At 41.7% G+C, this 14,799-nt stretch overlaps 2 protein-coding genes across 2 annotated transcripts; one reads left to right on the top strand and one right to left on the bottom strand.

Moving 5' to 3' along the window:
• The first annotated feature begins 2,314 nt into the window (after positions 1–2,314).
• Positions 2,315–7,096, top strand: Ect3 (Ectoderm-expressed 3). Its single transcript, XM_017141380.3, has 5 exons — positions 2,315–2,459; positions 4,433–4,654; positions 4,711–4,925; positions 5,056–5,473; positions 5,885–7,096. The coding sequence occupies exons 2-5, from the start codon at positions 4,434–4,436 to the stop codon at positions 6,942–6,944; spliced, it is 1,914 nt and encodes a 637-aa protein (XP_016996869.2). The 5' UTR covers positions 2,315–2,459; position 4,433; the 3' UTR covers positions 6,945–7,096.
• A 4,992-nt stretch (positions 7,097–12,088) lies between these two features.
• On the bottom strand, positions 12,089–14,498 carry KLHL18 (Kelch like family member 18). Its single transcript, XM_017141399.3, has 4 exons — positions 14,232–14,498; positions 13,283–14,136; positions 12,961–13,219; positions 12,089–12,892 (listed from the first exon to the last, which is right to left on the bottom strand). The coding sequence occupies exons 1-4, from the start codon at positions 14,361–14,363 to the stop codon at positions 12,410–12,412; spliced, it is 1,728 nt and encodes a 575-aa protein (XP_016996888.1). The 5' UTR covers positions 14,364–14,498; the 3' UTR covers positions 12,089–12,409.
• Between the last annotated feature and the right edge of the window lie 301 nt (positions 14,499–14,799).

The following is a 14,799-nucleotide window of genomic DNA, read 5'->3' as shown; positions in this document are numbered from 1 at the left end:
TGAATAAAGCTTATAAATGTGTTAGAACTTTAAGGTTACAAAGTGTATATATTCAAAATAGTTTTAGTAGGTACATTTAATACCTAAATGCAATATATGTGATATTTGGTTTTTGTGTAAAGTGCTTTATATAATTCTTCCTAAATTCTTTTCTGTCGTAATAAAGTTCAATAAAATGAAATACTCTAATTCTTCGGAATTTTGAATGAGCAGTTTAAATAACTTTTTATTTTGTGTTAAAAATCTAAGACTGCCTTTAAGATTGTTTCCGTGTATGTTTCGAGAGCAGCATCCCAGGCCACGAGTATCTCTAACGAGTTGACGCCACGCACGATTATGCCACGCCTTGTAAAGTCAAATTGCCATGCAAATGCCCCTGGCCAGATGGCTAGAACCAGGGGGATTTGGCAGGGGATATGGAAATGGAAATGGTGTCTGCAAGCTGCAACAGGAGCGATAGATGTAAAAACTGTGGCGACGTCTAACGATGCGCGCAGGAAACAACAAACATGTAATTCAATTGATTGCCACCGGCGGCGTCAACCGCAAACAAGCAAACATTGGAGCTTTGAGTGGAAAAGAGCAGGAGCAATTCAATTGAACTTAGCAAAATGCATTGCAATTGAATTGATGTTGAGTTTGCCACAATCAACAGGTTGCTGGGCACTTAAGACTCATCACTGTTATGATTACGACGCCTCCATGCGACTCTGTTTGCTTCTAGTTAGAGTGGAGCTTAGGTGCTAAAGGCCCCAAAGTTTTATGTTTTTTTTAAAGCTTAAATTATAATATCAAGGAGCAGAGGAATGGAACTAAAATGTCAAAGCATCAGCACATGACTGTCGAACTTTAAAAGAACAGTGGAATAAGATAGTCTATTCGATATATGATTTTAGAAATTCACAATAAAAGTGTAAAAATTAATGAAAGTTAAAAAAAAAAGTTGTAAAATAAATAATATAAATAAATATTTTTTTAAACGTTTTTTTTCAATTATTATTGTTAAGAGTATAGATTTTTTAATTATAATAAATTCTAAATTCCCTTCTTATATTTTTAAAAATATATATTTTAGTATTATCCATAAAAAATGGATTCCCTTACCAATGTAATGTAATTTTCCTGCTTATCCCACTGTACAATGTCCGACTAATGCCACTAAAGTTTGCTGCTGCAAAATTAACAGCGTGCAAATGTGGCGGGCTTCCGGTTCTCGGGCTACCTGGCCCCGGCTCATCAAGGCACGTCCTGGCAGGACATCAGGACGTCAGGACATTAGGCTGACAGCAGGCAGTCGGACAATGGAGCCCCGCACTAGAAGTCCGGGCTCAACTCCCTCCGCTGCCTTAATGCGGATTGCGGATAAGCTGTTAACTTGGCCATGTCTGTTGTCTAATTGTCTATGTAGGCCGTGTGTGAGAGTTTCACTTCCAGTTGCCTCTGGGTGTGTGTGACTCCCAAAGGACACTTTAAACTGCCGACAGGCGTGTGAGATTAAAGACGTGCCAAGGAGTCCTACGCCTAGATTTACATTCTGGCCAACACATTGTGTGCAGATGGGTTTGTGTATGTGGGCCTTTCTTTTTTTGGTGGCCCTGTAATATGGGTCCATTAGCCCAGATGAAGATTGTGTGTCCCAACAACAGACGAACCGAATGAGAAGCCCAGTCGGAATGTATGAAATTAATAATAAAACAACATGGAAAATTCACTTTTTGGCCAATTGCCTGCGGCTGCATTCCCATGTCACCCTATTTTGCATGCGTTGGGGGGCAAGATTCAAGTTTAGGCCAAAGCAAACACACACCCAGTTAATGCATAAAAAATGAGGCGTGACTGTATTTTTAAATCGACTCCCTGTTTTACCAGCAGCTGCAGCCCACTTTCGCATTTCCACCGGCATCAGGACATGCGTGTGGATTTTAAATAAATTTACATTAATTTTTTTGGGAAACGACTTCGACAGGCCTAAGGACCAGCTCTAGATTGATGCAAATAAGGACCTATTATTTAGGAATAGGTTAAAAGTCAAGAATCATCTGTTGTGTTAACAAATAGAATATAGCTTGTGGTAAACCTTTCTAAAAGGGATTAAAAAAGAGTTGTATTTATTACAATTTATTAAAAATATGTATTTAATAACAAACTGCACCAGCTGCATGAATGCAATTCTGCGGTAACTGCAACATGTTCGTCGGCGTTTACAACAGCGATCAGTAAAGTAATGCCCCACAAAGTGTATAGAACCAACCGAACCGAACCCAGTCGAACAGTCTTCGGTTTCGTTCCATTCTGCACTTAATCGGGGCTTCTGGTCAACGCACGATCAGTCTGAATTCGGACTTGAAGCGGAACGCTTGCCGCACTTTCCACCTCCACACTGTCGCGATCGCATTCCGTATTTTTATTCGGTCTGTGCTCTAAATCAACGCCAAAGTTAAATACTTCTTTCACTGAAGGTAAGTGCCATCTGAATAATTGGAGCTTGATCAGCAGACTTTTTCCACTAAACCTGTGCTCCTTTTCGAATCCAAAACAAAGGGCGATCGGCGACTTTCTCGCATAATTGTCAGCTAAGCTAAAAATGGAACACGCAACGGGGTCCCAACTTTGAAAACTCAAGCGGGGCTTTAGGTAGGGGGCGTGCAAAATAATCTATTTAGGTCAGATGCCTAAAATGTACTACGCTCGTTAACGTTCCCGTTCTGATTTTCCCTTTTGGGCTCTGTAAAATATTTCACTCTGTAACTGGGGTATCCACACACAAGGGGAAACTTCTGTTGGAATTGTATTTATGAAAGGTTAATTGCACTATCAGGGCTGGTATTTCACAGTTCATTTGGCAAATAAAGGTGCCTTTGGGTTATCAGAATTCAATTTAATGGTCGCTCTAAGAATCATTTGAAGATAAGAAGTAGGGAATCACAACATGTAAATCACAGTCGAGAATACAAAAAGAAGTAGTAATATAAATTAAATGTAATTTATAATTGTCAATCAAAGCATGTATAAAACGGGTTCTAATCAGTTTAAGTAAATATATTTTAAGTCATTGAATTAGGAAAAATTACAAATTTAATTTAATGAACATTTTAAAAGAATTAGTCAATTATGCCATTTTAAAATAGTTGGAATTAAATGAGAAAAACAAATAATAAATGAATCATAATAAACAAGCGGAAAAATATTATAAAATTGGGCATGGATGGCAGTCAAGCATCAGAGGATAATGAATCACTAAAATGTTTGCTTCACGTGCAGAATACACATTATGTTGCTTGGAAAAATACCTCATGGTTCAGTGTAATTAGAAGAATCCGCATTGAGAACGAAAATAAAAATAAAACACAAGCACACGTAGCATACATATGTCGAATCGCATAAAATGAAGACGTTGAAGCGAAGAAAAAAATTGTGGCGATAAGAGTGAATTCATAATAAAGTGTCCGTAAGCTGAAATAACAATCCATTATTACTGTCGAACAGCTGCTGTGGAGATACAAAAGTTTGTATGAAATTCAACGCGGCGAAAACGAAGAAGAAGCTCGATTAAATAATTGACTTAGGCTGAGCTTGCATTAATTAATGAGACCCGATGGGAATGCAACGGCAGACCGAAAAGAGCTCCCCCCTCAAGAAGTCCAGGCGGGTCTCAGTAAATGGAATTAATTTCAAACAATCATAAGCAAAACAAACAAAAGATTTTATCATTTTGTTGTCACTAAGCAATTGAGCCGTGAACTTCAATTGAAACATCCCAACTGAAACGGGAAAAGCTTTGCACTGCGATGAACTCAACTGGGCTGAGCCGAACCGAGATGATTTAGATTGATTCTCTAGGAAGCGGAACGGGTTAAGACTCTATACTAGCCGGAAGAAAAGTCCCAGGTCTGGAAATAGGGAAAACAGAACACTTTAAGAAATTAAGTTTATTTTTTATCTTTCATTAAATCAAGCACACGAGGCATCACTTGCATTTAGTAACTAATTTGCATTGGATTTTAATACAATGTCACCAAAAGTCAAAGTACCCGTTTAACCACATCATTATGTTAATTTTATTGTTCGATTTTATTATTGATTTTTATAGTATGTATAATTTAACAGAGAGTAGAAATTACAAAGTACAATTTCACTTTACTGTTTGACAGTTATCGTTATTGGCTACTTATTTCTTGTAGCTATAAAGATAAAGGTAGCTTTTCAATTATTTTGTGTAGCACTATCAATGTTCTACATGATGTACTGACAAGATATACCTCCCAATATAAATTAACTCAGCAAGAAAACAATTGTCTCTGATTTGAAATACCCAATAGAATGTCATTTGCAATCAGAACGTACTAGGGGATGGGGGATGCGAATTAATATGACTATTTATAAGGTACTAATTCTTATGAAAACCCTTCTTTTTTTCCCCTCTTAATCCAAGTATGAAGTTCTGTGTGGTGGGCCTGGTGGCACTTTTTTCGCTTCTGGAAGCGGTTTCAGCGAATCGCACTTTTACGGTAGACTACGATAACGACCAGTTTCTAAAGGATGGAAAGTCCTTTCGATTCATTGCGGGTTCCTTCCACTACTTTCGTGCACATCCAGCCACCTGGCAAAGGCATCTGAGGACCATGAGGGCCGCGGGTCTTAATGCGGTGACCACGTAAGTTATTTCTGTTCTATTAAACTTTTAATGGTGTTATATTGAGTAAATAATAGCTATGTGGAGTGGTCATTGCACAATCCACGCGACGGCGTTTATGTCTGGAGTGGAATTGCCGATCTGGAGCACTTTATACGCCTGGCTGTGGGTGAGGATCTGCTGGTGATTCTCCGACCGGGTCCGTATATTTGTGCCGAGCGTGATATGGGAGGCTTTCCCTACTGGCTGCTCAAGAAATACCCGGGGATTCAACTCCGCACAGCAGATGTCAGTAAGTAATTAAATCTTAGTATAGCTTGGAAAAAAAAATATTTAAGCTACATGCCTATGTAAAGTGTTTTCCCGAAACTTTGCAACTAAGATTGTTTGGAACTAAGTGGTTAACTCTCAAATTCCCTCAGATTACCTCAGTGAAGTGCGCATATGGTATGCCCAACTATTTGCCAAGATCTCCAAGTATCTGTATGGAAATGGAGGACCCATTATTATGGTGCAAGTGGAGAACGAATATGGCTCCTATTTCGCCTGCGACTTGAATTACCGCAACTGGATTCGCGATGAGACCGAGAGTCATGTCAAAGGTCAGGCGGTGCTCTTTACCAACGATGGACCCAGTGTGCTGCGCTGTGGTAAAATCGAGGGTGTCCTGGCCACCATGGACTTTGGAGCCACCAACGATCTGAAGCCCGTTTGGGCCAAGTTAAGAAGGTACCAGCCCAAGGGTCCGCTGGTCAACGCCGAGTACTATCCCGGCTGGTTAACCCATTGGACGGAACCGATGGCCAATGTGAGCACGCGATCGATTACTTCCACTTTTATGTAAGTTTGAAATATGGGTTAAATTTTTAGATAACTGTGGTCTACTCTCAGAAGTGTTAAAAAATTTGACAAGAAGTCTTCTCATTTATTTGAGAGCAAATGTTCTTGAAATCGAGACGAAAGTAATCTCGGGTTGGCTTTTCAAGATTAAGATATCTTGAACTAGAGATGAAAGTAATATCGATTTATTTTTCAAGACAAAATCTCCCTATTTCGAGAATATGAGATTGAATCGGCCTGAGTTCACTTTTGTGATAGAGAGAACTGTTGTTATTTAAAAGAGCTCTTTCATAAAAGGTGTTTCACAAGAACTTAGTTTTTCTATAGATTACCTTAATGACTTGGAACTTTCTTAATGACTATGTAGAATCTTTTTTAAAGTCTACTTATAAATCTATTTTACTTTTTTAGAAACATGCTGGACAATGGTGCCAGTGTCAACTTCTATATGTTCTACGGCGGCACTAACTTTGGCTTTACGGCCGGTGCCAATGATATCGGACCCGGGAATTACATGGCGGACATCACCAGCTACGACTACGATGCACCGATGACGGAGGCGGGGGATCCCACGCCCAAGTACCAGGCCCTGCGTCGTATTATTGCCCGCTATCTACCGCTACCCGATCAACCCGTTCCCGGACCAGTTCCCAAGCGATCCTACGGAACTGTGCGGCTGATCAGCTGCTGCAGCCTGCTTTCCCCCGAATCCAGATCCCGACTTTCCACAGGATTCGTGCAGTCGGCCAAACCAAAGAGCTTCGAGGCTTTGGGACAGTATTCCGGTCTGGTGCTCTACGAGACCTGGTTGCCCAGCTTCCAGCGGGATCCGAGTATCTTGAGCGTACCCGGAATAGCCGATCGAGGTTACGTCTATGTGGACGGTGAGTTTGCGGGTATTGTGGCCAGGGAAACACCTGTATTCGACTTGCCACTGAGTCCGAGTGCCGGACGCAGGCTGCAGATCATTGTGGAGAACCAGGGACGCCTCAACTTCGGTCGTCAGCTGAACGACTTCAAGGGAATCCTGCGCGATGTGCGACTGGACAAGCAGGTGCTGAACAATTGGAATATGACCCAGTTTCCGCTGGAGTCGTACGATAATCTGGAGCAGCTCATTACCCAGTCGGATGAGGCGGTGCGTCAGGGTTTCCAGGAGCTCAAGAAGCTGCGGACTATGCTGCGTTCTGGTCCCGCCATCTATTACGGCCAATTGGACATCCAGAAAGAGGAGGATTTGGCGGACACCTATCTGGACATGTCCGGCTGGGGCAAGGGCATTGTCTTTGTGAACGGCGAGAATCTCGGTAGATATTGGCCTTTGGTTGGGCCGCAAGTCACCCTGTACGTCCCCGCGCCGGTGCTCAAGGTGGGCTCCAATCGGCTGGTGGTGGTGGAGTACCAGCAGACACCCACCTCACTGGAGCTGCACTTCCGGGACACCCCCATTCTGAACGCGAGAACCGTTTAGGTCCCGCTGGTCTAGCGCATCCATACAGCCATACATCATGCATCATTCGTTAATGTAGATCTAAATGTAAATTTATGCGGTTTAAGTTCTTTGCGAGACATTAAAGCGACTCCGAGACGGACGCGTCCTGTCTGCCTCGTTATCCCTTTTGTAAAAGAGACTCATTAAAGCCGTGGGGCAAAGTGGGGAGTGGCAGGAGGCCTGGCATGTGTGACCTTTGTGCCTTGGCCAAATTAATCCCTAATGATTGAAATTGAAATCCACAGAAATGCGCTGATGATGAGTCGTAAGTCAAAGGCGGGTCGAAAAATGAGCCGCGTCTTGGTTCGTTGATTTTTAGGTAGCTAAAAGTTTTTTTATGACAGTTACGAAATCCCTCACCATTTCTTTTTAGGGGAAGTTGCCCCAAAACATGTTGGATTACTCTTGTTGATTTATAAATGAGAATACTAAGGTTAAGGTTTTTAAAAAAATATTTTAAGAGAGAATTTTTTAAAGGTTTTCCAAAGTGTTGAGACTTATAGAACTTTCTTCTCCATTCTTTTTGGAAACAGTAACTATTTGCCATTTTTTAATATTTTTCTACTATTAATTGATAGATCCGACGGCCTTTCCAAACTGTCCTTAAACTACATTTAAATATTTGCCTAAATTCTCCACCTGGAAGCGACATTGCTACTCATTTCAGAGAATCATTAACCGGAGTGTTCCGGGCCAGAGAATCACTCCCCACTCGGCCATCTCTGGATGCCGTAATGAGTCCGGCAGCTACAGTTGTTGGCCGGGTTAATTAGTCCTGGCTCACACACTCGCCTGCAGTGGCTTACATTTTAAAGGTTCTTTTAGGCGCAGCTGCAACTCAAGTATTTGTGTATTTGCTGGCTACACATGCTGTAATTGCCCTGTTCTCGTTGTCCAAGTTGACATAAAACAAGTTAAGACCCGGGGGCAGTTTTAAAGCGCCGCCTCATGTCACCCGTGGCCACCCAGTCCATCTATCCATCCATTTTACCTCCCATTCGGTAGTGTCTTTTTGGGAGAGTGCCTTCCCAAATGGGATGCCGTTGCGTGCTGCCACCGGATGTGTGCCGACCCCATCCCTATGCCATTCCATCACGATCCCAATCCGGAATCTGGACCCCTGCATTGATGTTGCTTTTTATTAGCTTTGGCCGCCGGCTGCCAATTGATGACGGCCATCCTCCATAAACAATGTTTCTGCTCTCGCCGGACCGAAATATGTAAAAACAAAAGAAGCTTGACTTTGAAAATTCCCAATAAGTTTTCCCGTGTGTTTTTATCACCCAATTGGTATGAGGATCTTGTCGGCTAATCAGGACAATTAACACGTTCTCAGGAAAGGCATTGAAAAAATGTATAAAATGCAATTATCAGGGGAGTCTGTTAGTTTCAAACAACAAATCAAATAAATCGCAGCTTTAATGTGATGAATTTATGAGGATTAAGTTAAATTTTCTCTTTTTATCCTCTTTAAATTGGGTGGAAGCCACCCAAGAAGTTTAATGGTGAGATGGTCAAATGTGTTGTCATAAAAACTTGTTGATGCCATTGAGCAGACCCCAGAGATCAAATAGGATATTAAATCTGATAAGCAAGCTGAATTATTGCACTAAACATGCTGGACCATAAAATTTTAAATGTTTTGTTTTTCCGCTTTATTTTTGACAACTGTATTTCTTTTTCACAGAGACACTTTTTTTAATTGCACATTTAAAGTTAAAGTGAAAAAGAAGTGTAAAATTATGAACTTCAAAAAAGTATTTTTTTTAAAATGAATTCGGTTAAAAAATTTGTTGATGTATACTTAACTTTTAATTAACTTTAATTAACTATACAACTAAACCATCATATTTAAATTTAACAGAAACTTATTCCAAAAATTCCTGCATATTTTAGGAAGAGCTGATCTATAAAATTAAAATTTAACACTTTTAAATAAAGGAAATACATAGCACTTTTAGAAAATAAAATCAACATTAGCCCTATTTAAAATGTATATTTTAATTGTAAAATTACATTTAAAAGACACTTACAAATATGTCCAAACTGCTTTAGAAATATCTCTCACTTTCGGTTTTATCTGTGCGTTTGAACTGCTCGCGCCGAGAAGTATGCAACAACTGAGCGACAGATCGAAGCGACAACGGCCCTTTATAAAAGCTGAGGAAGGATAAAGCCGAAACAGGAAGCCCGACCGGCAGGACACGAAGGCGAACACGAAAACGAGTGTCGTGTGTGTGTGTGCTCGTGCATATCAACAATTGGTCGAATAGAATCTGAAGCGATACGAGGTGTGACTGTGTGTATTGTGGGTTGTGGGTGTTCGGTGTGTTGTTCCGGGTGTGTGTGTGCTCTTTCATGTGGCCGCCACTTCACCGTGGAATAAAAAATTGCCTCCTCGTTGAGCAATTGAATTGAACGGAAACTCTGTTTGCATATGTGAATAAAACATATGCAAAAAGTAGGCGAAATGCGAAAAGGCAAATCGAAAAAATGAAAAGCGAAATGAGAATGGAGCAAACGGGCGACCAACTGGCCAACTGGCGGCGCCAAAAGCATATATAAGGAAATATTAATTTCGATTCCTGTTATTCTGTACTCATTTTGCTCTTGGTTTATTTTAATATTTATGATTTACCTTATGCATGCGAAATGCCCAAATAAAAATTATGCACTTTGTTGATTTTGTCCTGGCTATTTGTCCAAAAAATTTGTAATTAAAATTATTTTCATATGCCGCCCAAAAAGCAAACAAGGCGGAATGGCCTTAACAACAGAACAAAAAGGATATGCTTATTTAAAAAGTTCACAAACTGTTATTCAAAATATTAATTTGCGGGAATCCAAAGAAGATTATGCATAAAAAAGTTACTATAGAACTGCGTAATTTTTTTACATTAAGGAAAATGCAAATTTTCTTTTAAATATCGTTGCGCAGTTTAAGAAGACTATTTTAAATGGGGAATCTTATGAAGGAAAATTATAGTGCATATTTTCCAGCTTCTTTATGATATAATTTTAATTTTGCGTTTTGCAAAGGTATGATAGATAATATTAAATGAAATACTATATATTTAGAGCTGACAAATAAGACAGAGGACGTTATCTGAAGATCAATCGTTTTAAAACAATTTTAAAGCGGACAAGCGGAATTATCTCAAATGCGTCACAGGCTGAGCCGGGAAATTCGTTTCTGGCAGATTTAAACGAGCCCCGACCATCAACAATGCACTTGAGGCGAGGTCGCGGCATTCAAGATAAGACACCCGCAACACCCACACGCCACTCGCCACGCGGAAAGGCCAAGTGGATGCCACACATCCGGGGGCCAGCTTGTTGCAACTTGCAGCCACTACAGCGCCAGTTTTTCGGTCTAAAATTAAACGTGGAAGCACCGCTATCGCTGCTTCCTGCTGGCCTCATCTTATCTGGGCATCCTTAGTGGCGCGATTTCCTTCCGCCCTTCCGCCATTGAGTCGTAAAAGTTACAGTGTACAGAGCCCGCGAAAAATTTGCATTTAAATTGCAACGGATTTCGGGGCACAAAATAGCCAATTCCTCACCCCTTCTCAATTAGCACATTTTCCAACTAAACGAATCGTTTCGGTGGTAAAACTCCCACTGCGAATTCTATTGCCCCAGCACAATTGACGTAACAAATATTTGCTCCAACCATTTTGGTAAACATAATTAGCATTTAATTAAAATAAAATGGCCCATCGATAGACAAGCAATTTGTGATTTGATTATCGAAATCAAATAAGACCGCCGCAAAGCCCGTTCGCTTGTGCAAATAGCCGCCGCAATTGGGGATTGGGTATTGGGAACAGGACGAGATAAGGTCCTCCAGCGCTGGGACCAGCTGATAACTGCGGAATATGGACGTTAAGTGTGCGATTGATTGGATTATGGCCCTTTGCAGCGGATGACATTTTATGGGTCAGTGATAGACAGTAAATTGATTTTGTTTCGCTTTCGCTGCTCTCTATTTTTGGATGCGGTTTTGCCACCTGTTGCTCGCAAATTGTTCTGCTGGCGCTGCGTTTTTTGAGCAGGTGGTGCAAATTGAATTTAAAATTGCATTCCGCCTGTGGGAGGTGTACAAATATTAAGGGACGGGAATCACAACACGCCCAACTGAGTTGCAACGAGGGTAAGTCGATCGCTTTGGAGTTTTCTGAAAAAATCCTAAGCCTATTTATAAACTTTTGAGAGCAGCTATAACTTTTATAATAGATTGATAAATGCTTGATAAGAATAACATCAAAAATAGTTATTTTTAAAGTTATAAAAATTGTTTAAGTTTGTTTACAACTATGGAATTTATAGGGAATAAAAGTTTATAGGGAATAAATATTTTCACACTTTACAAACATTTATTTTCAAATCTATGAATTTTTTGTTGCATAAAATATTAAACCGTATGAATAGTTTAATATTGACTATCAACTGATTAAGCTACCCTCGCCACATTTCCCACTTTTTTGCCATTCAGATTGCTTTGTTATTTGTCAACCATTTATTATTGAGCAAATAAAACGTTTCCGCCGCCCATATGGATGGTCGAAACACAATTGATTTATACGATGGACGAATTTCGATATTGAAACGACAAAGGGAGTGTAAAAGCCGTAAAGAAATTAAAGGACGCGTTTTTAACTACCCTTTTAAAAGAAAGATTTATGATAAGATAGTCCGATGATTTTTTAAAAATCAAATAAAAAACAATCATGATTTAATTGTTTTTAAATAATTATCGAATATTAGAGTATTATAACAGTTACAATAAGATAGTTTTAATGGGTTATTATTCTTCATGCAATTATAACTCCTGAGAAAAAAAAAAGATCTAGAACTGAGACATAAAGACATATACTAACAAAATAATTAGATAATTATTAATTTAAGTAAGATTTATTGAAAATCAGTCTATAATACTTATACCAATAGTAGCGAATATGATTCCGCGAAGAGTATTTACGCTTTCGATTCCTTATATTTTTTCAAGGAAATTGAATTAAATATTTCGGTTTAGCGATATAGTTTGGCTACGGATATAAGGTATTGACTATTTTAAATTTCATTTCCCTTCAACTTTTTACAAAGAAAAAGAAAACAACAAGTTAATTTTCACAGAACATGAATTACACATGTTTTTACTTGAAGGATTAAAATGTTAGTGAGTATTTAAGGCTAGGCGTAGAAACTAAACAATTACATAACTGGAATGACAAACACTAAAGAACCGTGAGTAATACATGAACAATTTCGATAGAGCTGGAGGAGCTGGGCTGAGTTGCATTCGAGGCGGCCGCACGAGGAGCCGCTAAAGCTTGGTTACACTCAACAATCGTATCTAGGCTAGACTACATCATTTCAATTCACATAAATTACCTAAGACGAGAGTGGCTAGAGAAACGTATTTGGCAGGCACACCGAGCCGGCTACTCGATCCGAATGACCCCGGCACCGACGCCGCCGCTGTGAGCGCACATTGGCGGCATAAAGGTCCATTTATCGGTCTCCGGATCGTACACCTCGACGGTGGACAAATTGGACTCGCCATCATAGCCGCCAATGGCCCAAAGTTTGCCCATATTGGCGGCCAGGGCAACGCGCGACCGTTTGCAGTTCATGGGCGTCACCAGCTTCCAGGTGTCCGTCTGGGGTTCGTAGCACTCTACGGACCGCAGGAATGAGTTCCCGCAGTAGCCACCGCACACATAGATCTTCCCATTTAGCGTGGCCACACCCAGTCGACAGCGTCGATTCAGCATGGGCGACATCTTCACCCACACATCCTCGTTCTGGTCGTACCGCTCCACCGAGTCGAAGATAGACAGTCCGTCATGGCCGCCAAGGGCGTAGACATAGCCGTTCAGTTGGGTCACTCCACCAGCCGAACGATACTTCATCATTTGAGCAACCTTTAGGGAAATGGGGAATATATTTCAGTTTTATTATATTAATTCTAAAAAAATAGACATTGACTCACCGTCTTCCAAGTGTTGGACTTGGGGTAGTAAACCTCAACGGTATTCAGCGAGGTGACGCCGTCGTAGCCTCCGCACACATAGATACAGTCATCCAGAGCGGCCACGCCCACGGCACTGCGTTTGCAGAGCATGGCACAGCCCTGGGACCACTTGTTCTTCCGCGGATCGTAGACCTCGACGGTGGAGAGGCGTTCGGTGCCGTTGAAGCCGCCGAAGGCGTAAAGCTTGCCATTTAGAACGGCCACGCCCACGCGAGATCTTAAGAAAAGTATAATAATTAATATGGGAAAGAAGAAAAATATAAAATTCCACCACACTCACCTCATCATGGACATCTGTTCGCCCATTTTCCACTTTTTGGTGAGGGGATCGTATATCTCCACCGTGCTCACAGATTCCCCAGTGCTGGCCAGTCCTCCAACGGCGTAAATTTGACCAGTAAAGAACTCCCCCGAGCGCTGGCGAGTGCGGAAGCTCTGCAGCAGTCCCCTGCGCTCGGGCATCAGGTGAAAGTCCTTGGCCTCGTCCAGGAGATCACGACACTGGTGCGAGGATCGGATTAGCTCCTCGCGTGCCACTCGATCCGCGAGGAACTGCGGCGAGAGCAGGGGCAGGCGTACGGCAGCCAGGACTTGGGGAAACAGGTCGGAGCGCTTGTCCTCCGCATACTTCACCCACTTCATGCAGGCCTCGAAGATGACCTCCTCGGTGCGAACGTTCAGCTCGTCCCGGCGCATCAGCTCCAGCAGCTGTTCGCAGTCCAGCGAGAGAAACTCCTCCGACTGCGAGACTTTGGCAAAGTTTTGGTCAATGTACTTGTCGGCTGCGTCGATCAGCTGCCGGCAGATCATGGAGTCGGCAAAGGTGCGGATTCCCAAGACATTGTGCGGATGGAAGCGTGAGATCAGAAAGCTGGCGCAGGCGTCACGGACGTTGGACAGCTGCAGGAACGAGGCGCCCACCATGAGGCTCTGCACGTTCTGGTTGTCGATGCGCACCTGGCCGCTATAAACGTAGTTGATCAGGCTCTCCAGGGCGCTCGGCTCGATGGCGCTCTCCTTCATGGTGATCTCCTTGATCCGACTCTCGGCCATGTTGTTGGTGAACATCGCATAGAAGTACGGAATGGTGGCAGCCAGCACGACGCGGTGCGCGGAGAAGGTCTGATCTTCAACCTGCAATAATTTTGGATGGCATTATATATTTAGACACTAGATAATGGGCCAGCGTATCTCTGAGCTGCGGATGATTGATTGCACCGACCACCCACCTTCAGGGTGACATCGCACAGCTTGCCCATCCGGCGGATCTCCTTGAACAGCGGGAAGCTCTCGCCGAATAGCTGGTCATGCTTGTAAACAAAGTACTGATCCTCCAGTTGGCTATTATCACTCAAATCCATCACTTCAGCGGATGAAGAAAATGATAAAGGACACAGTAGAGATGCCAAATGTTTGCTTACTGCAGTGCTGGTGGTGGGCGGGCAGCGATATCGATAGTTGGGGGCGGTGCGATAGTTGGTAATTGTGATAAGTATTAGCCTGTTCAGACAGAGCAGGTTTCTGCTTTATAAAGCCTAGTATTCACATTCACATACGACATTCTTCTAAAGAACTCTCCATTTGAAAGGTATTTAAACTCCCAAAATTGGCTAACATTTTTGAAAAGAAGAGATGGTCAAAACGTTTGAAAGGAAGTTTTTTTAAATTCGATATATTTAGAAAATTCCTTATGCTGGATATAAATAACATTAATCAGCTGCTTATCAGAATTTAAATTTAAAATTAACTCTTAACCACATTTTTATAGGTAGTTCCTTATCGGGAGTGTAGCAGAAA

The sequence above is a fragment of the Drosophila takahashii genome, chromosome 3R (genome assembly GCF_030179915.1).
Source record: "Drosophila takahashii strain IR98-3 E-12201 chromosome 3R, DtakHiC1v2, whole genome shotgun sequence".
Lineage (NCBI taxonomy): Eukaryota > Metazoa > Arthropoda > Insecta > Diptera > Drosophilidae > Drosophila > Drosophila takahashii.
Note: the sequence above shows the minus strand (reverse complement) of the source record. Positions and strands in the feature narration are given on the sequence as shown.